The 22,687-nt window shown below is 32.0% G+C and overlaps 9 protein-coding genes across 9 annotated transcripts; 4 read left to right on the top strand and 5 right to left on the bottom strand.

Moving 5' to 3' along the window:
• Window positions 1-299: 299 nt before the first annotated feature.
• PPL_00117 (uncharacterized protein) lies at window positions 300-2,469 on the top strand (the record flags this gene model as incomplete). Its single annotated transcript, XM_020571158.1, has 5 exons — window positions 300-735; window positions 793-938; window positions 1,024-1,569; window positions 1,643-1,720; window positions 1,792-2,469. 5 exons carry the CDS (start codon window positions 300-302, stop codon window positions 2,467-2,469), a joined length of 1,884 nt encoding a protein of 627 aa, XP_020438432.1.
• A 106-nt stretch (window positions 2,470-2,575) lies between these two features.
• Window positions 2,576-4,432, bottom strand: PPL_00116 (uncharacterized protein; the record flags this gene model as incomplete). Its single annotated transcript, XM_020571157.1, has 8 exons — window positions 2,576-2,680; window positions 2,756-3,118; window positions 3,190-3,321; window positions 3,398-3,546; window positions 3,633-3,722; window positions 3,790-3,847; window positions 3,931-4,226; window positions 4,306-4,432. 8 exons carry the CDS (start codon window positions 4,430-4,432, stop codon window positions 2,576-2,578), a joined length of 1,320 nt encoding a protein of 439 aa, XP_020438431.1.
• A 768-nt stretch (window positions 4,433-5,200) lies between these two features.
• On the bottom strand, window positions 5,201-8,929 carry PPL_00115 (uncharacterized protein; the record flags this gene model as incomplete). Its single annotated transcript, XM_020571156.1, has 6 exons — window positions 5,201-5,946; window positions 6,062-6,800; window positions 6,973-7,593; window positions 7,664-8,291; window positions 8,352-8,530; window positions 8,678-8,929. 6 exons carry the CDS (start codon window positions 8,927-8,929, stop codon window positions 5,201-5,203), a joined length of 3,165 nt encoding a protein of 1,054 aa, XP_020438430.1.
• A 1,467-nt stretch (window positions 8,930-10,396) lies between these two features.
• On the top strand, window positions 10,397-10,968 carry PPL_00114 (uncharacterized protein; the record flags this gene model as incomplete). Its single annotated transcript, XM_020571155.1, has 2 exons — window positions 10,397-10,750; window positions 10,885-10,968. The coding sequence occupies 2 exons, from the start codon at window positions 10,397-10,399 to the stop codon at window positions 10,966-10,968; spliced, it is 438 nt and encodes a 145-aa protein (XP_020438429.1).
• A 75-nt stretch (window positions 10,969-11,043) lies between these two features.
• On the bottom strand, window positions 11,044-11,136 carry PPL_00113 (uncharacterized protein; the record flags this gene model as incomplete). The annotated part of the gene is made up of 1 exon (XM_020571154.1): window positions 11,044-11,136. One exon carries the CDS (start codon window positions 11,134-11,136, stop codon window positions 11,044-11,046), a length of 93 nt encoding a protein of 30 aa, XP_020438428.1.
• Window positions 11,137-11,285: 149 nt separating this feature from the next.
• Window positions 11,286-13,276, top strand: PPL_00112 (uncharacterized protein; the record flags this gene model as incomplete). The annotated part of the gene is made up of 3 exons (XM_020571153.1): window positions 11,286-11,562; window positions 11,643-12,316; window positions 12,407-13,276. The coding sequence occupies 3 exons, from the start codon at window positions 11,286-11,288 to the stop codon at window positions 13,274-13,276; spliced, it is 1,821 nt and encodes a 606-aa protein (XP_020438427.1).
• Window positions 13,277-13,483: 207 nt separating this feature from the next.
• Window positions 13,484-16,236, top strand: PPL_00111 (proteophosphoglycan ppg4; the record flags this gene model as incomplete). Its single annotated transcript, XM_020571152.1, has 6 exons — window positions 13,484-15,080; window positions 15,159-15,305; window positions 15,360-15,493; window positions 15,582-16,021; window positions 16,089-16,109; window positions 16,215-16,236. The coding sequence occupies 6 exons, from the start codon at window positions 13,484-13,486 to the stop codon at window positions 16,234-16,236; spliced, it is 2,361 nt and encodes a 786-aa protein (XP_020438426.1).
• An 87-nt stretch (window positions 16,237-16,323) lies between these two features.
• PPL_00110 (uncharacterized protein) lies at window positions 16,324-17,844 on the bottom strand (the record flags this gene model as incomplete). Its single annotated transcript, XM_020571151.1, has 1 exon — window positions 16,324-17,844. One exon carries the CDS (start codon window positions 17,842-17,844, stop codon window positions 16,324-16,326), a length of 1,521 nt encoding a protein of 506 aa, XP_020438425.1.
• Window positions 17,845-19,384: 1,540 nt separating this feature from the next.
• Window positions 19,385-22,518, bottom strand: PPL_00109 (ABC-F family ATP-binding cassette domain-containing protein; the record flags this gene model as incomplete). The annotated part of the gene is made up of 2 exons (XM_020571150.1): window positions 19,385-21,306; window positions 21,963-22,518. 2 exons carry the CDS (start codon window positions 22,516-22,518, stop codon window positions 19,385-19,387), a joined length of 2,478 nt encoding a protein of 825 aa, XP_020438424.1.
• Between the last annotated feature and the right edge of the window lie 169 nt (window positions 22,519-22,687).

Genomic DNA, 22,687 nt, shown 5'->3' with positions numbered 1-22,687 from the left:
TTTTTTTATGATAAATACCAAACCTGTACTTTTTCAAAACAATCTACTAATACTACTACTACAATCAAATAGATAATTAAATATTAATTAATTATCTTGTAATATTAATTCTATCTGTATCACTACCTATTTGTATCACAAAACAAATAAAAATATTATTTTTATAAATAATAATAATAATAATAATAATAACAACAATTCATTACAATTTATTTCAAAATCATATTTTTATTCTACAATACTTTTATTATAATCACCTTTAATTAAATCGATTAATTAAAATTCCAATAGTTAACAAAATGCAACGATCAATCATCTTTATTTGTGTTTTGATTGCCATTGCCAATGCCACAGAGGTTAGTTGGGTAAATAATGCCAATCAATACAATTTCTTCACACCAAATAATTGGAATGTCAATAGAACCCCTGTTCGTGACGATAATGTCAATATCTCACCAAACAATGCTTACGTTTATGTCAACGCTCCATCTGCCATCAATTCTCTCACCTTTGATTCCCCTGTTAATGGTACTTTGGTTATCACTGGTAGCGGTAAAATCACCACCAACAACGCTGTTCTCAATAACAGTGCCACCCTTTACATTGACTCTTCATTAAAGTCAGCTCCAGCTTTTCAATCAAACTCCTCCACCACTTTGCTATCTAAATTACAAATCAAGACTGGTTCCATCGATACTGGTTATTTCAATATGATGTCCGCTAAAGTTGATTTAAGTATGTTTTTAATATCGATTATTTAAAAGAACTATTTTACTAATATTATTTTTAAAGTAAATGGTAATCAGAAAATCAATTCAAATTATATTAATGTTGTGAACAGTAATATTCGTCAAGTATCTTCAAACAGTGAAATCAAATTTGCCACCAGATTCTTAGGATCCAATTTGGAATCTATTAGTTCAATTTTGAATTCAAATGTAAATATATATATTAAGATTTATAACTTTTAGTTTTTTATTTCTAATACATAATTTTTGTTTTTTTTTTCTTATCTATTTATAGAACAAAGGATTAGTTTCAACCGTCCACTCTTCAAATCTCTCATTTACCAGCTCAGCCTTCCAAACCGATAATTACATGATGTTTGAAAATTCCAAAATTAATTTGGTTGCTTCTTCCATGAGGTTCCGTAGTTTGAGTTTAATCGACAGTGGTATTTTCACAGCTGAAGCATCCTCTGTTAGCTTTGACAAGCTCTTCCATACTCAAAGTGACAACACCATCACCTTTAAGAAGTTCTCAACACTCCAAAGTTCAACCGGTGCCGATTTCGTTGCCACCTACAGATCATCGATCTACTTGGAGAATACCATTCTCATGATGAACGGTAGATTCGTTCTCAAAGACAGATCCGTTTTGAGTTTCGGTGGTCTTGTTCTCCCATTAACCCCAATCAGAATAGTACTCTCCGATTACGCCAAAGTCCAATACAAGGGATTCTTTAATAACCTCTTCCATTCCAACAATATTCTTGCCGACCAAGCTGCCTCTGAATCGTCAGAAGCCGTTCAAAATAGAGAACTTTCAACTTTAACATTCGAATTAAATGTAAGTAATATAAATTATAATATTTATTATTAAAACAATAACTAATTATAATTATTTTTTTAAATTACTCTAGGATAACGCACAATTCGAATCTGATCAAAACTTGAACAATATCAATATCATTGGTGGAGAAAAGAGTTCAATTACACTTGTAAGTAAAAAGTTAATATATCTTTTTATTATTTATAACAATTAATTAATAATCCCATTAATTTATCATAGTCAAATCTTGTTTTATCCAATTCATCAATTGTAAGTTCCAATGGACTGGTTATCAATTCCAATGTTGTTTTGAATGAATCTACCATTTCAAGTGATGTTACAAACACTGGTTCCATCTCTGGTAGTGGTGTTATCTCTGGTAACCTCGAGAATCAAGGTACTCTCGGTTCATTCGATACCGTCTCCAAGATTGTTATCGAAGGTTCAGTCAACTCTGCCGATCCAAACAGTAAGATTGCCATCCTCGTCAATTCCAACACTGACTACACTCAGATCCAAGTCAGCCAATCATTGACTCTTGCCCAAGGTGTCGTTGTCGTCAAGGTTAGCTCAGCTGCCTTGTTGGAGAACAACGAATTCCAATTGATCTCCTACGGTAGCGGTGAACAAGCAGTCACTGACAACATCGTCGTCGAGTTTGAGAACAACCAACAAGTCAACTACACATTGGTAACCGACGGTTCCTCTGTATCGTTAAAGGTCAACAAAGCACACGAAGAGCCAGTCACCAAGAGTGTATTGTTCATCTCATTGATGTCAGTAGGTGCCGGTGTAGCTGCCATCACTGCTTTGATCGTCGGTGCTCTCATCATCAGAAACAAGAGAATCAAGGCCAAGCAAGCCGATAAAGGTGTCAAGCTCGATGACAACAACAGTTCAATTGATATCTCTCAATAAATAATAATAGTAATAATAATAATAATAATTAAAGATAATATAATAAAATGACTATATCTTTTATTTTTCACAAAAACAAACTACAAATAATTTACAAATTTATTTATTATTTACCAACTTTAATTGTTGGTGAAGATGATAAATCAGACATTTCTTTACCTCTTATCTCTACATTTGATGATTTCGCTTGAATACATAAATATTTTAAATTCTAAAGAAATAAATAAACAAATAAAGTGTTAGCCAACACTACTAAATAGATTTTGATAAATATATTTATAGTTACAATTGAATATGGTTGTCTGTGCCAATTAATTTGTATTTCTTTAACGGTTGGATCAGTTATACCAATAAGATCACCTTTTTTAATTGCATTTGATGTTATGTTGTAGATGGACAGGACAATCAGCTGTGAGTTTCTATCTGAACAAATTGCAATTCTCGGTACTGATTCGCTTGGCGATATCACTCTTTTGATTTTACCAATGAAAAATGAATCCTTATTTAAACCTACTTGTAAAGCTTGAATTGAGAGTGATGCTTGATTCTTTGTAATATTTCTATTTCCACCATTATTAAACATCATCGGACTGTAATTCAACAATGTATTAATCTTATTACTATTATTATTTTTCTTTTTATTATTAATCTAAAATAAAATTTTATATTCAGATTATTAGTTTATGTTTAGTGTTAATCATCTATTGTTATTATTATTACCTTGTTTAATGAATCAGATATTAATTTAGTATTTGAGAGTATCTCTTGAATATTCTTTATTGGATCACTCCATGGTTTATTTTCAATTTCCAATGCTCTTGTGAAACCTTCTAATGCCAATTGGTAATCTTCCTGATATTTATAAATCTAAAATAACCAACATTAGTTTATATAAAATCTGTTGTTTTTTGATCTTTGACAAACATACGGTTGCTCTATTATAATATAAATCAGGATTATTCTTCAACTTTGAATGCTGTTCTGAATAGCTGTAAGCTTTCAGTGCACTATTTAAATCTGATTCGTTTTTTTGTACATCTATAAAGAATGAGCTTAGATATGAATTACCAAGAATATCTAGATTAAAATAGGATGTAATATAACTTGTTAGCTAAATTTAGAAGAGTAGAGTATTAAATTGATCAATTTTATATTATATTTACACCAAGATTCTGAATTCTTAAAGTCGATGGCCAAAGCTTCTTTTGCATATTTTACACTTCTCTCTACATTATCTCTCTTTTTCAATATATCTTCAAAAAGTTAACATGTTAATAAAAATAATTATCGTACCTAGGTATCGTTTGATTAAACACATACTATCTTCATTTAATTGTCTAAGTACAATTGAAATCTTTTGTAAAGATACAACATTTTTCTATTTTACAACATAATAGTGATATTAGTTTTATAATTGTGATCATAATCATATAGTTAGTTTAAATAGATGTTGGTATTTACATTGTTTCTTTGGAGTGATTGTTGAAAACATTTCATTGCCAATTGCAAACAGTTCTTTCGCCAGTAAAGCTCACCCAATTCATTCCATGCAACTTCAAGGGTATCATCTAATTTCACTGCTTTCGAGAGGTAGTTCTCAGCATTGGTGAAGTTGCTCGAACTACTATTATTATTGGTATTGTTATTGGTAATAGCAGTGTCATTGGATTTATCATTGCATGTCAATAAAAGATAATAAAGCTTGCCATATAGATAGGAAATATATGCTTTTGTTTTAATTGGATAGTATTCATCATCTGTTATGTTACATTATCGATATGGTGGTTGTTAATCATTTTTGTTGATCATTTTAAAATCTGATTTTCTCATTCTTACTATTTATAAATGTATTGTTAAGTGCGTTGATAAAAGTTTCTATGGTAGAAGATGATTTATTAAGTTCATCTTCATTTTGAGAAAGAAATGTTGTTATACTATCTATAACGGAATCTGTGTCTTTCATTTATTTGAATCACCAATGTTGAATAAAAAGATAAATGAAAAATTTATAAAAGACAATTTAAACTAAGAAAATTATTTTTAATTTTTAAAAATTACTCAATTTTTTTATTAATGATTCAAAATTGAAAAGAGATACAAGAAAAAATTTTATGAGAAAAAATTTTATAAAGATAAGTTTTTTTTTAAAAAAACATCAATTGCTCTGTCATATAAGGGTTAGTATCCTGGACTTTGAATCCAGTCATCTGAGTTCGAATCTCAGCAGAGCAAGCTTTTATATATAAGGTTAAAAATAAGGTCCGCATGCGGAATATGTCTATTTGTAAAAATACAGTTACTATGAGAAGAGATTCCAATTAAAAGTCTTTAAGTTATATGTTAGAAAGTTATTCTAAAATAATATAGCAAAGTGCTCACATGTTGAATTGTGTTTTTGTTAATAACCAAAATCACCTTATTCAATGTTGAAATAAATTTGATTTGAAATGTACTAGACCAGACTCCCATCCGAACATATACATAGCTTCATCAAACCCATAACAACAAATGAAAAAATAGGCGAATTGATTGCAAGATTCTTTACACACTACTGCATATACTATTTCAAAACAAGCAATCAAAAATTATTGAATAATTATGATCCACTAAAGATATGTCAAAGAAATAAAAATTAGTAATCTGTATTCATTAAAATAAAACAATTATTACTTACACTATCTTTTATGACTAAACCTCTCCACATACCAAAAAGATTATAATAAAATTTGAATTATAAAAATGATTTTAAAACATTTCCAATCATATTTTGAATTGGTCTTATTACCAGGTTTGATAATGGGTTCTTAATGAGTAGAGTGGAGAAGAGCTGTCCATAGTCCGCTATGGCTGTGAGGCATGGAATTCTTATAATAAGTTCTCGTAGAGATGGCCAATTGGATAAGAAGTCACCGGCATTGTTCATGTTTTCGTCTTCTTCTGCGGTATTCAACTGGTCCTTGATCTTTTCATATGGAATACAGAATCGATCGATCTCCATTGCATCGTCAGTTTCCTCAACTTGTTCCATGATAGGATCTTCATGTGATGTCATTTCTACATCATTTGATGCTGCTGCTTCTGACTGTAGTGGAGATTGTTGTTGCAGTGTTTGTGAAATTTGTTGTAAATAGTTGATTTGTTGTTGTTGTCTATAATCTTGAATCTGCGAGTTGTAATTGTTATCGATTTCAAAGATTACGACAATTTCTTTTGCTGGTTTTGATTGTTCCGTTGATTGCACTGTAGTGTTGTGTTGAATAGGAGTATGGAGTGGTGTTTGGGTTGGAGATTGGATTGGTGATTGAGATGGAGTTTGGATTGGAGTTTGGGATTGTGTTGGAATTGGTGTTTGGATTGGTGTTTGGGATGGTGTTTGAATTGGTGTTTGGGATGGGGATTGGATTGGTGTTTGACTATTTACATGAGTTGATTTGTGATGTTTTTGATTGTCCATTGATTCTTGATTATTATCTTCTTCTCTTATTCTTTTTTTTTGTTGGATTGTTATTATTATTATTGTTATTTATTTGGTTATTTATTTTTTTATGTTGACTATTATTGTCACAATCATCCTCTCTTTCTTTTCTTTTACCACTATAAATCAAGCTCGATTGAATATCGGATCCGATATCATGATCATCGTCACCAAAATCAATCGACTCGATATCAAACAATGGTTTACTTTGTGTATTATTATGTGTATTGTTCTGTGTATTATTCTGTGTATTATTTTGTTTATTATTTTGTGTACTATTTTGTGAATTATTTTGTTTATTAATCTGTGTATTATTTTGTGTATTATTCTCTGTATTATTTTGTGAATTAGTCTGTTTTGTTTTCTTTGTTCCTCTGTAGCCTCTTCTTCTTTTGTTTGTACCAGAGAGTGTTTGGTCTGGTGTAGTTGTGGTAGCTGGTTTTGGTGAAGATTGAGATGAAGTAGAAGCAGCTTGTGATTTTGAAAGTGTTGGTTGAGATGGTGACTGAGGTGATGAAACAATTTGTTGTGTTCTTGAAGGTGTGGGTTGTGGAGCTAATTTAGATGTTACTTTGGTATAAGTATTTATAATATCGCTCATCTCTTTTGCCTTATCCTTATTTGATTCGTTGTCGGCAATCGTATTCATTTCTATCATGGTGTTTAGATAGGTGGTATGTGCCTTATCTCGAGCTGGTTTCCAAGACTGTGCCTCCTCCTTGGTGGTCGATTCGTAGCCTCTGGAAATTGTAGTCTCTTTACCAACTTGACTTTTCATAGCAGAATATTTGTAGATAGTCATTTTGTCAACTTCATTTCCACCCATGAATTTAATGTAATGTTTATTGGCACGCATCTTTTTTTTATAAAAAAATATTGATTAATAATTGTTTTGAATACAAATTATATAATTGATTAACTTACTGATCTATTATCTAAAAACTGGAAACGATGATACTCTGTAAAACCAGGAAAGATCTTATTTCTTTCTGTTTCAATTCCTTTGGGTTATGAATTTCGACTGTTACTTTGATGGTAACAGCCTCCTTCTCTGATTCAGAAGTCAATTTGTATGTTCTTTGATAGTTGTTGTTGTCAGTGGTACTCTTGATTGCATTGATAACATCTTGATCTGTATAGATTGAATCTTTGAAACTCGACTTGTCTGCTATCGCTCTAGAAACCATTGAAAAATGTTGATCGCATTCACTCTTTCCGTGATAGGGTGCAAAAGTATTCAATTCGACGAGATACTTTCTTTTGGTTTTGTTTGGAGTGTTTGGATCAGCTACTTGCAACTTTGACAATGTATGCATATATGAAAGTATTTCATTTGACTTGAAGTGTCTAGCATTATCACACCAAAATGTAATTTTGTTGATATTTAGACTGGTGAATAATGGATCATTGATTAATTTGTCGAGACATGAAATTGCAAATGTCGAACAGTGATTAAGTACTTGTGAAAGACAGTCATAGTAGTGAATCTTCAGCTTGTCACCTTGCTTATAGAAGAGGACCATTCCAAAGAAGGTACGAGCAGGTTGTTGGTAAAATTCATGGCTTACTTGCACTTTGGATTTACCTAATGATATATTCTCTTTAAAATCACAGAGAATAATACACTCTCCTACCTTTAACTCATTTTTCTAAATAAAAAAAAAAAAAAAATTTCATTAATAAATCATTAGCTAAATGTATTAATAAAATTATAATTACACATGTCAAATAATCATTCTTTCTTTGCTGAACAAACATCTTGTGAATAGTCAAGATTTCAAACAGTTTATGATCTTGATCTGAAAGTTGCCCAAACTTAATTCGTTTTGACTCGAGAGCCTGATACTGAACACACATTGGACACATGTCGGTTCGATTCTTCATTTCTCTGACATACTCTGGTACGAAACTGTAAAATGCACTTCTACCCATGAGTGGATACTTGACTTGATCAACTTCACTCTTCTTGAGGTAATCTGTAAAGCAGGTATTTATGTTTCCTAAAGCAAGGTTCTTGATTGACACCAACTCGAATGCTCGTTTACCATCTGCGTCGAGTTCTTTGCTGTACAACCTCATGTTTTTACTTGATTCTTCAGTTATATCTTTCATATTGAAGTAACCTTCGACGGCTGTCCTTAGCATCGTGGTTCTTTGTCTTCTTGTCATTTGTCCATTGTGTGTAAATTTAGATCTCCAATTGCTGATCTCTTCTGCATTAATCAGTCTACCTGCACCATACTTGTGTACGTGTTGAATTGCATGATTCCACGCATTATTATCTATTGTGATTCCAAACTCTCTGATTTCCTTAGAAGTGTAAAAAGGAACTAAACTTGATAACAATCTAGATTGGGAATATTAGTATCAATGATATACAAAATCGCGAGCATTACAAAACACTTACCTTGTTTTTTCATATCCATCTCTATCTGTATATTGGCCACTCTGAAGTGATGAAATAACATATGACAACGCAACAGCATGTGTGGTTGCTCCAGGTATCTCTTCATATATCTCCTTATATCGCTTTCTGAATTCTTCTGTTGCAGCTATACTACCATCTTTCTTTAATTCTTCAAGAACCTGAATATATTTATAGTTAAAATATTAACAATAATCATTCAAAACAACAGTTTATGATATGTATAGTAGTCAATAGTGTACCTGCTTTCCAGTGGTATTCTTTGTTAACCAATCTTTCATTAAATGTGTCTGTTGATCAATCGTTACTTCGTTATGTTTTTTTGGTGATGCTATTACATTTACTGAAGTTGTTATTAAATTTAAAACTTTACTTTTATTACCAGACCTCTCTGATAATTTACTATAGTCCTTATAACGATTACTCTTGACTGGTTTAGTGTTTGGATCACTAACTGATTTTATTGAATTCAACACTCCTTGTGTATAATTATTGAAAGAGGGAGCCAATGATCGACTATTATTACTCTTATTTTGTTGTGTAGTTAATCTGCTTGCCATTTTAAAATAAAACTTAATTAAAATAACGAATCAAAAATCAAATATAAATAATTAAAAAGAATCACTAACTTTAAATTTTTTTTTTTTTTAAAAAAAGCAAAACACAAAAAAGCATAGCCACATGATAATAAGTATTAGTTTGATGCACCTCTTTAACAATATTTCTATTAATGATTAAATCTATAGATTGTTTTATTTTTTTCTTTATTATTAAATTTTAAATACATATATTGTGTTTTGTTTTTTAAATAACTCTCTTTTGATCCATGTATAACCACATGACCAACAGTCTACCTGTTTGTAGAATAATACCAAAGAGGTTACGAGGGGTCATAATGTTCACGAATTGATGAACATTATATTTCCTCGATATATTTTCTTTGACATTCGAAACAATGTTGAATTGCTCTAAGCATTATTAGTTAGCTAAAATAAAACCATTGGTTTTCACCAAATCTTGACAATAATTAAAAGGTTCACGTTTCTCAGCTGCTCTTCTCCTATAGAATTCTCTGAATGATGATGATGGTTTAACCAGTCAGTTAATTAAAGTTGTTTAAAAGTGAAAAAATAAAATAAATCTATATCTTTATAAATATTACATCCACTATCCTTTTTAGCCAATCTATGATTACATGTGCTTGTTTATATGTTTATTTTACTTTTTAGTTGAGCAATAGAACTAATTCTGTTATTAAACTCAAACTTTGTAATTGTTTCTGTTATTGAAATGCATGCTAATCGGTCATTGTCCAGTAATTAACCTTTATTTACTAATTTACTACATGTATATCTTGGTGATAAATATTCAAATAATAATTAAATTATAACTATATTTTAAAAGAATGAATTAAGATGTCTGTTTTCTTTTGTTTTTATTGCAAAAAAAAAAACCAAACCAAAATATAATTAAAAAAAATATTATTTTCAAATTCATCATTTTTTTTGCAAAACTTAGTTTTCATATGATCCAAACACAAAGTTTGGAAGAAAATTATAAAAATATCCCGATTTAGAATGTTTGCTAAATATATTGGTATGATCATACCAATCATATTAGATATTAGAAAAAGATTCTTTTTTTTTTCTTGATCCTCAATTCTTTGTAAAAAACTTTTGGAATTAAGTTTTCAACCTTTCTTTTTTAATACGGAGAGAATTTGCCTCAATACAACAAAACTATGCTTTTTTGTTTTGATCAAAACCAAATTTTTTCATTTTAATTTTTTTACTTTACAACCTTCAAATTAACAACAAATACAATCTTCAAATTTATATAATAGTTATTATTTCTTTTATTTTTAAAATATTATTTTTTATATATATATCTATTTTTATTATACTTATTAGATTTCTTTTTATTTGTTTACATTTTACTCTTACTTATTTTTTTGTTTAGTTTTATGAAAAACCTTTTTTTAATAATTTTTTATTATTTTTTATATAATATTTATTGTTTGTTTAAATATGAAATATGTATATTCCAATAATCAACATCTATCTGAAAATGAGATCAAAACGGAAACTATCGTTTATCCGTATAATCATTTATATAGAAATGTCAATAATAATAATAATCATCTCCAAAAAATTTTTATTCAATTATCGCAAATTAGTGGATTACTTTCCTATTGTTTTTCATTAATATATCACGACATTGTAAATAAAATCGATTTTGATATGAAAATGTTTAGTCAAACATTTAAAAAATCGGATATCCCAGAGGAATGGGTGGATATTAGGAAAGATGAAGCGAGCATTAGTAAATTTAGATTGCTTTTTGCAAAAAGTAAAATTTCACACAATACTGACCTTTGTGAGGTGATTCTTTTGCAGTTCCTCTCTGACAGTAAATTGTATGATTTGAAAGATAAGGAAAAAAAAGTAAGATTTAAAATTTTAAATTATTCTTATTTCTATAAACTAATCAATTTTTATTATTTACTCTAATTTAGATTATTAAAGAGTTAAAAGAAAGTGAAATTGCTAAAGATAAATTCATTTTGAAACCAGAAGTTCAAAAGTTAGTTGACAAGTAAGTTTGTTTTTGTTTTTCGTATTTTTTAAACAATTAAATTAATAAGAAATTTTTTTTTTTTTTTTAAAAAGATTTTTTAATTTTGTAGTTGTTCTACCATTACTGAGAGACGAGGAGAATGAGAATTACAAGTTTCTACGAAAACTTTATCAAGATGTTTATCTGGCATTTCTCAAGGAACATGGTTTGGGAAAGAACAGACTTGGAAGTTTGAATAGAGACTGGTTCAACGAGATGGTCAACCAAATTGTACGAGACCACATGAAGAATCAATCCAATTTGAATCTGTTGAATATCGAAAGGATAAGTAAACACATTATGGAGCTGAATGGTTTTGGTCCGATCGTAACATCCATCAAGAAGTACCTTCTTGCAAAGCCAGAGGAAACCGTAGACTCGGCCTTGAGAGAGCCTTCAATTTTAATATCGTTACGACAACATGACGCCACAATCACCAAAGAATCGTTCGACCGATACAAATCTTTCAAAAATGATTTTGAAACATACTTGGTGCCAGTGACAAAATCTAGTGAAACGAATTGTACGAGTGCATTGGAATTCATTCAATCTATTCTGAATCATCCAACTATTATTTGTATGTATACTTTAATTTTATTTAAAATTTTATTTATTATTTTTATTTTCTAATTTATATAATTTTATAAATCACTTTAGTGCACAATCAAAGAGTACATCAAAATATGGAGGAGAAGAAGAAGGAGAAAGAGAAAGAGAAAGAGAAAGAGAAAGAGAAAGAGAAAGAGAAAGAGAAAGAGGTAGAGGAGGAGAAGAAGAATCAACACAATAAAGTCAATTGGAATCAACACACAATTAATCAATTTCAAAATATTGAAAAAGAATTTGGAAAATATCACAATGAAGACAATTATAAAACTGAATCTCAAGCATGGATCAACTCAATCAAACAATCAACTTCACCAATTCCACTCAAAAATAATAATTCGCGATGGATAAAAGCCAATGACAACTACAACAAACTAATCATAATAAATGAATTTATACCAAAGTTTAAATTGGCACCTCGCAACTTTATTTTATCTACAAAGTTTCTCCAACAGTTTCTTCAACAATTCTATAACGGTTCCGATTTCAATCGAGAAGGAAGTTATCTGGATCATCTTTCATTATTAATCAACATACCGGAACAGTTCAAACAAAATTTTTATACGTTTAAACATCCTCTTACCGTTTGTCAATTCAATTTGGATCGTGAATCACATTGTGGACACGTGCCACCAGTAGATTCAGTCGACCACACCAATGCACACACAATATGTATGTTTGCAGCATCCAACAATTTAACTCTAACTGTCCCGAAGCAAAAGAAAGTTGGTGCTATGCTTTGCCCTGAGCACTCTACATTCTCGAAGAAGTGCAAGCTAAGTAAATGTGGGAGCCGCTGCATTTCTAAATTCAAGGAGTCGGAATGGCGTATCCAGAGTATACGATGTGGATCACTGGATTCCGAACCTCATATTGAAAAGAAGAACCAATGGATTAGAGACCTATCAAAGCCAAATTCAATCATAGAGGTTACGTCTCAAAAACAAACGTCTATCAATTGGACATCAACCAACGCTTCAACCGCCTCTGTGAAACCCAACCAAGAACATTTCAATTCACCATTTTTTGTTGGCTGTGATATAAACTATCAAGGAATGGAATCAATTCCACCGAATTGTGATATAGGTGTCATATTCAGCGATCCAACCAGTAAATGGCATGTTGGACTTACCGCAGATGACACTGATTTCAATCCATCTTTTAAAAAGCTCGGTAAAATTATTAATACGGTGTTTAAAGATAAAAAGGTGCTTCCAAAACTCTTTATAACCAATAGTTACTCCTCTACAAATTATTCACCTTTTGGAATTCCGGAGCAATCACTACCTCATATATTGGCATGGTTGGATCAGATAATTGAAGGGAACCACAAAGTGATTATATTGGCAGATTGGGAATCTCAGAGCTTCATCTTACATCTTTTCTCGGGCAAGCCAATTCAAAATTCACTCTATAACATCTCAAATCAGAACTCTGGTAATATCGAATCCTACATCCTTTACCACTCTGGACGACCAACAACATTGTTCATATTTGCCAACCATCCGACCCCAGGAGTTATGAAGCCTGAGTTGGAATTGGCAAGCAGACTATTGGCGAAGTATGATGGAGATTCCAAACATTTCATACTAGATCCAGCCAAGGAAAAGAAACTTAATTTTAAAACCAAACCATCGGATGCTACCAACACAGTCAGTTACGATTATGATGGTAATATTAATTAGAATCTATTGATTTTAGTATGATATTTTATTAATATTATTTTATCAAAACTATATATAGGACCGACTGTATCTTTGAATGGAATCACTTTCTCCATTACGTATAAGAAACCAAAGACACGAGAAGATGATGAAAGTATTCATCCCTCCAAACAGCCGTATCATTCATCGCTTAACGTGGATCTTAAAGAATTCCAATACATTCAAGATATGGTAAAGGAGTACAAATCTCCACCACCACCACCACCACCATCATCAACTAAAACAACAACCACCACCTCAACAACATCTTTATCACCACCAATAACTTCTCCAAGTGCAGTTTCACCTTTAATTCCAACCATTCCAACATTATCATCATCATCATCCAAGCCAATACAATTCAACTATAACAAATTGTCGGCTGATACATCAGCAACAAGTAATAATAATAATACATATGATAAAGATTTCAAAATGGATATTGATTCTCAATCTACTTTGGCACATGTGTTTCCTTCACCCAAGACATCAATGGCATCATCTTCACAATCTAGCACTACCATTCATTCAACAGCATCCACTACAAACAGTGACAGCAGTACTCATTATTACAATGATAGTGATGAAGAATTCAATTTATTGGATTACTACCAGTATTGTCTTGAGAATAAATTGGAAGATCAGGCTTTTACAACACCATCAAAGTCAACACTACAAAAGAATTGTGAGAGTTTTTTGCCAGATATATCCTTTGAACTGGAGAGGTCGTGTTTTTCCAATAGTGGCTCTCTCTATATTCCACCACCACCACCTATTCCCGAGAAAACTTCTAAATTTGCATTTGTAACTCCCAATTCATCATCATCATCAACAAAATCATTGATATTACCAACATCCTCATTATCAGCACCATCATCATCTAATCCCTCACCATCAACATCTAATCCCCCACCATCTACAACATCACCAACAACAACCATTTCATCTACAAAACCACAATCATCCAATACCTTACCAAAACTATTAAAACTCAAACCATCAGCAACAACAAAATCATTGATATTACCAACATCTTCTTTATCAGCACCATCACCATCCTCTAATTTTTTATCAGCACCATCATCATCTTCTAATTCTTTATCAGCACCATCATCATCTAATCCCTCACCATCAACATCTAATCCCCCACCATCTACAACATCACCAACAACAACCATTTCATCTACAAAACCACAATCATCCAATACCTTACCAAAACTATTAAAACTCAAACCATCAGCAACAACAAAATCATTGATATTACCAACATCTTCTTTATCAGCACCATCACCATCCTCTAATTTTTTATCAGCACCATCACCAACCTCTAATCCATCACCATCTACAACATCTACAACAACAACATCCACTACCGATAGTAGCCGTAGTAGAATTGAAACATACAATCATGTCGACAAGCGACCAAGAACGACGAATTATATTTTCCAGGGAGGTAGATTCGTCAATGAAAGAGACGAATATAGCCTTCAGTCCAATAACAACTCCACGGCTTTAGAAATGGAAATGGATATAGATTATCCTTCAACAACAACAACAACAACTACTACAACAACTCCTAATAATAATAATATTAATAATAAATATATATTTGGAATCGATTGCGGAAGATCATCACATGTATCCATCGATGAACACGGTAAAACTCACTCATTCTCTGTACAGGAACACTATCTTAACTTAAGAAGTCGTTTCAACTCGGAAGCTCAAAAGAAAATGTTGGGTCCAGCCATGTTAAAGTTTGAAAGTCTAATTCCACCTAGTAAGAGTAAGTATAAACTATCACCTTTTATTTTTAATATAGATTGATATTAATTTATTATATTATTTATTATTTTTTCTTTAGATATCAATGATATCTGTTTGGATAGATCACTGATTAGCAACAGGATTAGTTATCTTAGATTACACCCAACAACAACAAGAAACTATCTCAACATTAGATTAGATGAGTACAACCTAATAATGAAGAAGAATAACTACTACAAAAAGCGTAAATCCTACAATGCAATGGTAGACAAACTGGTTCCAATCAAAAATAGTATAGTCTTTATTGGTTCTGCAAAGTTCAGCCACAACAGTCGTGGTCATTCTTCTTTCATTTCTTCAGCCACTCTCTACAAGTGGGTGAAGAAAAAAAAACATAAAGCATTATGGATCAATGAATGCTACACCTCAAAAGTAAGTACAACTTAAATTTGTCACAAATTATAAATATATTTTTTAATAATTAAATAATTAATCTTTTTTTTTTATATTTATAATATAGGTTCATAATGCATGTTGGAACAAGACGGAAAAGGAAATTCTTGCTAAACTTAACAACAAAGTTAGCAATATGAAAGATCCTCCGCCATGTGCTCTTTCAAGTGGACCATACTCCAAATCAGTTAGCATCGATAGAAATCAAGTAGCTGAGTGTCACAAGCAACTATCAACACTACACCAGAGAGTCACAGGATACATAGATGGTACGAATAAAGTCAATAGTTCTACTAATAAAAGTAATGAACGATTTGACTATATGAAACACCACTCTTTGTATTCCAATCAAATGTCTGGAAACAATGTAAATGTTGATGGCTTGGCTAAGGATCATCCGATCCTGAAAGTATTCCAAGAGAAAAAATGGAAAAGGCCACTCTGTCGCGGCTGTGGTCACTTCTACCACCGGGATAAGAACGCTGCTAGAAACATCTTACTTCTTGGGTTACTCAGTGTTCGATATCAATTCCGACCAGTCGTGTTCCAATACATCAAATTTATTAACAAATAGAATTTTACATTCTAACAACAAGTAAGTTAATTATTTTTTTTTTAGAAAAAATTTTTGACACTAACCTTCAATTAAATTTTTTTTTCACATTTTTTTTTCATAATTTCTCTGTCATTCAAAAAATAGTTTCATATTAACTCTATTCTAAAATAAAATAAAGAATCAAAAATAATAATAAAAGTAAATACAGTAAATTTTATAAAAACACAAACAAACATTAATATCAAAAAATTGTTTATTTTTTTTGGTGATTTGATATGTGTTTGTTTAGTATTTCAAGTGACTGCTGTGAATTTTTATAAAGTTTCTCAATTATCGATCGGTATCGAATGAGATTTTCATAGGATGTAGGTCGTTCATTCAATATCCTTTCAACAATTTGATATTTGTCTTTGCTGAATAGCGTATGCATTGGAGGATCACTAATTTCAAAGTGATTATGATGGTATTCGAATCGGTTGAATAGTAGCCATTCGAATATTTCAAATTGTTCGGCGCATGCAGCAGTGCTCAATTCGTAGCTGTTGCATGCCATCATGTGGTTTTCGCATAGATACTGAACTACGGCAAAATGACCATTGGTTAATGCTTCTCTGATTCCAAGACCGGTACAACCTTCTGTCCTATTTTCATTAAGCCATCTAACAACGTCGGTGTGGCCTTTGGTTGCTGCAAGATCCATAGCATCGGTGGTACACACCAAAATACCCTTGCCATGAAGATACTCTAGAAAATCGAGTCTATTGTATTGTGCGGCCATATCCATGTCTTTGACATCGCATACAAACGGTGTATTTTCAAGTATCCATTTGAAAATTTCAAGATTTCCACATTTAATCGTGTAGAAAATAATGTTGATTGGATATTCTGCTGGTACTTGTGCCAGCCATTGAACCATTTCCAAGTTATTTTTGTTAATTGCATAGAAATAGGTGGAACTGTTGAATTCAAAGCCATTCTGATGAAGTAGTTTCAATAGATCAAGGTTATTCTTATCGGCCGCTAAGCAAACGGCCGTGCTCGATCTACCATCAGCTCTTCCTCGATCTTCCTCGTCGCCCAATCCCAACAGGTATTTGACAACCTCCATTTGGTTGGCAATGATTGCCTCGCGATACATTAGATTATTTGGTCGGTGTTGTGGTTTGTTCTCTGCAAGCCATTCGATCATTTCTATCGAGCCAACCGATGCTGCATTATCGAATACCTTTGGAATCGATTTGCTGACGATGTTGTACGAGTCGAATTGCTCAGAGACATACTCTAGCATTGCCAAACTCTTTGATTTCGGTGATTCTTCGAACGCTCTTTTATAGTGCCAATTGAAGCCACTGCTCTGCAGTGAAGACGCCGATTCAAAGAGTAATGAAACTACGTCCATTCGATTATATATGATCGCTTCGACTAGAACATCGTTTGTGTTCTGTTGATCATAGCATGTTCTACTATTGAAATCGAATTCCGACCATAGATACTCGAATAGATCGAATCGATCAACTTTGATTGCTATTATTAAAAGCTTTATGAAATCGATTTCTATCTCATTTGAAATGAGATCTTCTCTATTCTCCTCAAAGTAATTCATTAGCAAATCGAAATAACCATTGCCAACCATAAAATAAGGTGATTCTAATAATTGTTTCCAATTACAACGTTCATAGCTAGATCTAACTTTATTTATAAAAGATACATTATTAAAAATATGTTTATTTAATATATTATTGTTAAATATCTTTAAATATATATCTTTTTTCATTTCTATTAACAATTTTCAGAACAAGTAAAAGACAAGATAAAGCAAAAAATTTTTAAAAAAAACAAGATTTCTAGAAATAATTTAGAAAGAATTTATTTTGATAAGATATTAATAATAATACTAATTCTGCATATTTTTGATATTTATATCTCAAAATTTAACCACTATTCTATATAGAAGATAGGTTAATATTTTTATAAATATTGTTTTTTATATTTTTAAATCTAGAATGAACTTCAGAAAATAGTTTTACAAATCTTTTCATCGCTAAAAAACAAATGGTTAAAATCAATGAAACTAAATTCTTAATTTAAAGATCTTTAAATTAAAATATTCTATTATATGAAAATACAGTTGATATTGTAGATGATCTCTAATCCATTACAATAAATTTTCCCTTTCACTTCACCTGAAAGTAATTATTGTAAAAGTATCAAATCATCTCTAGATCTACTGATAATAGTAGATCTAATAGATATGATCGATCAATCTATCATAAAAAGGTAGTTTTTGTTTTAAACCATAAAAATACAAAATTTTATTAGAAATTATTTGTTTTCTTATCTCTATGATTCACACAAGACTTATTATCTATTTTTAGAACTAGTTCAAATTTTGATCCTTATCATCAAAGTTTTAAATTAAACACTAAAACTGTGGTTAACAGTTTTTTTTGCTTATATGTTAAAATTTAAGTACTGTGATTAATTTATAAGTTGAATAAAAAAAATTGTAAATTCGACCAAATTAAGATCTGATTATAGGTTACTATATCTATTTTGAATGTTCATGATCAGTCCTCCTTTTTTTTAGATACCGGTATTCTAAAATTCAAAAATCTTTGAAAATTCATATTATACAACAAAATATTAGTTGTAGATGAAAACTATAAATATTGAATCTTTAATTGTTAAATCAATATAATATAAACATATCTTTAACTTGTAAAATTAAATTGTATAACTACTTGTAATATTATTTGTAATAAATCAAAATGTTAATAGGTATATATTTAAGGATTTAAAATAAACAAAACAAATTCTAACTATTAAATTATAAGATCATATTCAAAATCTCTTTGGTCCAAACAATCTTGTAATCAAATTAAACAATTATACTTCTATGGAATTTTCCCCTTCTTCCCTTGGCCAAACTAATATTTCCCAAATCGGAAATACTCTTCAGTCACATGACAGTCCCTATTACAATAAAGGAAAACCAATAACAATTTTTAAATAATCAATTGGTCTTTTTAAAAAACATTGTTTTAAAGTCTAAAATATAGAATCTATCTTTCCAAGTAAAAATAAAAACAAAAAGCAATAGGAAATTAATTATTAACATATTTATGTAATATAACGGACTTATCTTTGATATTACAAATTTCTATAAATATTTTTAGAACATTTGATAGTTCAAAAGTTTGGTTTTTTAAAACAAATAAGAAATCCATTGATTTTCTTTTGTGTAGTTTACGAATCATCATGATATAAATATTATTTTATTGATTTATATAAACTTTATATTGATAACAAAACTACTAGACAAGCAAACTTGTTGATGCACCTGCTTGTTGAACTACAATGGTTGCTCTTGCTGCACGAATTCTCAACATGTCCTGTAGTGCATCTTTCTCTGTGGCCGGTACAATCTTTTCTGCATAGACACGGAAGTTGTCAAGGAATGTGCAACCATCGACTTGTCTCTTGATGGTAATGGCACCACCTTCGCAAATCCAGAGATCCTTGCAAACCTCCAAGAGAAAAGCACAGTTGTGACTTATAGCCAATACTGCACCGGTGAATGTCTTGAGTGCCGCTGTCAGAGCAGCGATGGTTTCACCGTCCAAATGATTGGTGGGCTCGTCCAGCAATAAACAATCGGGTGGAACACTATCGGCAAACAGATCCGCCAGTACCAAACGAACACGCAAACCTCCACTCAGAGCCAATATCGGCAGAAGTGGAGTGTCTCCCATCAATCCGAATTGACCGAGATGCTTACGTATTCCAGTCTCGTCGCCAGTCTCAAAGTATCCAGGATGTCTGTCTCGCAGAAAAGTAACCGACGACTTGTCGAGATGTCCGTCGAGCAAAGCCAATTGATTTTGATCTACAACTGCAATCTTTCCGGGTTTTCTAATTTCACCGACGGTCACATTGGCTGGCAGTGGATTCCCAGAGAGAGCACGCAGCAGTGTTGATTTACCAGCTCCATTCTTTCCGACGAGGGCAATACGATCGCCAGCACTAATCGATAGATCTACCTTGGCCAGCAAGTCTTTGGTTGCATTGGGATAGCGCAGTGTGACAGTCCGCAGTTCCACTATAGTTCCACGTGCTCCACCCGATAGTTTATGTGATTGTGGTAGTGTTATCTTGGTTACTGGTTGTCTCTTTAGTGGCGCTGCTTTCGATGGCAATCTAATAGCTTCCTCCGACAATGTCTTTACTGAATTCAGCTTGAATTTCTTTCCATCCTCACGGTAGAGACCTACACGTTTACTTGTCTTTCTCTCCCTGGAAGCGGCAGCCTTCATCGCCTTGTCATTACCGGATTTCTTTGCGCTCACTTTTTGTTGTGCCGTACTGGCATTCTGTCTTGCTTCCTCTCTCACTCTGTTCTCATAGATATGCTCGTGGAATCGCTTGTACTCGGCAGCCTTCTCCTCGAATGCCGAATAATTTCCAGCCATTTGCTGTAACATACATCCATTGATCGAGAGAATATCAGTGGAAACCAAATCCAGGAATGAAGCATCATGCGAAACTACGATCACTGTCATATTCTGATGGTTGTTCCTAAGGATCGATGCCAATTGGAATACGGCATGCAAGTCCAAATGATTGGTTGGCTCGTCCAGAAAGAGAATCTCTGGCTCGGCAAACAGCGCCAATGCCATCTCGAGTCTTGCACGCCAACCTCCTGACAGCGCAGATACCGATCCGTCTCTCATCGACTTTAGGAAACCTAGTTTCTTGAGCAACGCTTCCGCACGCTCCTTGGAATCGTCGGGCTCCTCCAACTCCAACATGATCTCACCGATTCTCTCGCAGATCGCTTCCATGTCGCTGCTCGATGCGTCCTGTGACTCCAGTTCATCCATCTCTCTGCGGAGTGCCGATCGCTTTGCATCGGACTGTGCACAGTAATCCAGTACACTCTCCTTGATATCGGCACTACCTTCGGCATCGGTTTGACCAACGTATCGTACAACGAAACTAGAATCTTCCTGCTCGATTTGTGCGCGTATCGCCTGTAGCAACGTTGTTTTACCGGTACCGTTTTCACCGATCAGGCCATAGCGATGACCACGCATCAGTGTGAACGATGCATTCTCGAGCAGCAAACGATCATCGACAGCAAGTCCAACGAATTTAGCACTCAGAACCTTGGTGTCACTCTCACTAATATAAAACTCTCCTACCAATACGACTTCTCCTCTTTCTTCCTCCGACATTACTTTAAATTTTGAAATCTGCAAATTGCAATTAATTGGTTGTTTAAAAATGAAATTGAAAAATCGGATTTTTTTGTTTTTTTACTTGTTGTTTTTTTTTTTTTTTGAAATTTTGAATTATATAAGTGATTTGTATACAGCGAAACTCTTTTACCAAAATTAATAATTCTGATTCTGAATTGTTCAATTTCAATTTTGAATAATGCATTATTTTAAGCTTAAACAAAAACTAGAGAACAAAACAAGAAAACTTTGTTTATACTTTTTTCTCTTGAGAAAAATATTATAAAAGGTTAGGTGTGGAGATTTCCCGTGGTGGGTTCTAAAAATCAATAGAACTATTATTTTATTTTATTTTTGTATGCAAAGTAATATTATTTATAATTTTTCAAGTGTTGATGTTAAAAAAGAAAAACATTAAAATGTTAGTTAAATAAATTCAAAAATTTAAATTCTAAAAAAATGTTAATAATAAAAAAAAAAATTTATTACTTGACTTACTAATTTATTTAAGAACATAACTTTGGTGGAAAGTTCAACTTTTGTAATTAAGATAATCGAATAAGGGTAATGGAGGTTCATTTTTGATGATAAATTAAATTAATTAATCATGGGTGGTGATTTTACTTTTATTAACTTTATTGTGTTGTGCAAAAACTTTGGAATGAACCACCACTGAATGTGGAGCATTTTGGTGTTAATGATCTTGATGAGGTTGAAGCGATAACACCAGTGCAATCGAGATTCTCGTACTTGGTGATGATTATAGTCTTTTCATTACAAGTATTGATGACACCTTTGTTGCAAACACCAGTTGATATATAGACTGCGTAGTAGGGTGCGGCGGAACAGTCGGCGGTAGTCGAGTTGTAATAGAGCATGTCGATCGAATCTGAACTTGTATAGACCTCTGGAGAGCACATGACTAGCAAGTTTCCAGTGCGGCCCAGTGGGTATTTAGCGACGTTGGTAACCTCGCCTTGGCAATCGTAATCGGAATAGGTGGTGACCGCTCCCATAGCCACGCTCGAGTCACACGAATATACTTTTCCACCGTCACAATGATCTACTCTTTGGTAAACAGTTGAAATAATACAATCTAAACTGAGACATGTGCTATTGATCGATGTTTGCACCACAAAATAAGTATCTTGAGAGTAACATAATGTCACAAACATTGAGGATACAATTAAAACTAATAATATATTTTTCATTTCTACCTATCTATTAATCCTTTTTACAAATTGTAGTGCACTCACTATTTATAGTTAAGATGGTAACAAGAGTGGTTTTACAAAAAAAAAAATCATTGATTTTTTTGTAAATATCTAACTTCTTCTAAAATCATATTAAAATTTTTAAATATTTATAATTATCTAAGAT

The sequence above is a fragment of the Heterostelium album genome, assembly GCF_000004825.1.
Source record: "Heterostelium album PN500 unplaced genomic scaffold PPL_scaffold1, whole genome shotgun sequence".
NCBI classification, from domain to species: domain Eukaryota; phylum Evosea; class Eumycetozoa; order Acytosteliales; family Acytosteliaceae; genus Heterostelium; species Heterostelium album.
The sequence above is the reverse complement of the archived record's forward strand: the minus strand, read 5'-3'. Positions and strand labels throughout refer to the sequence as shown.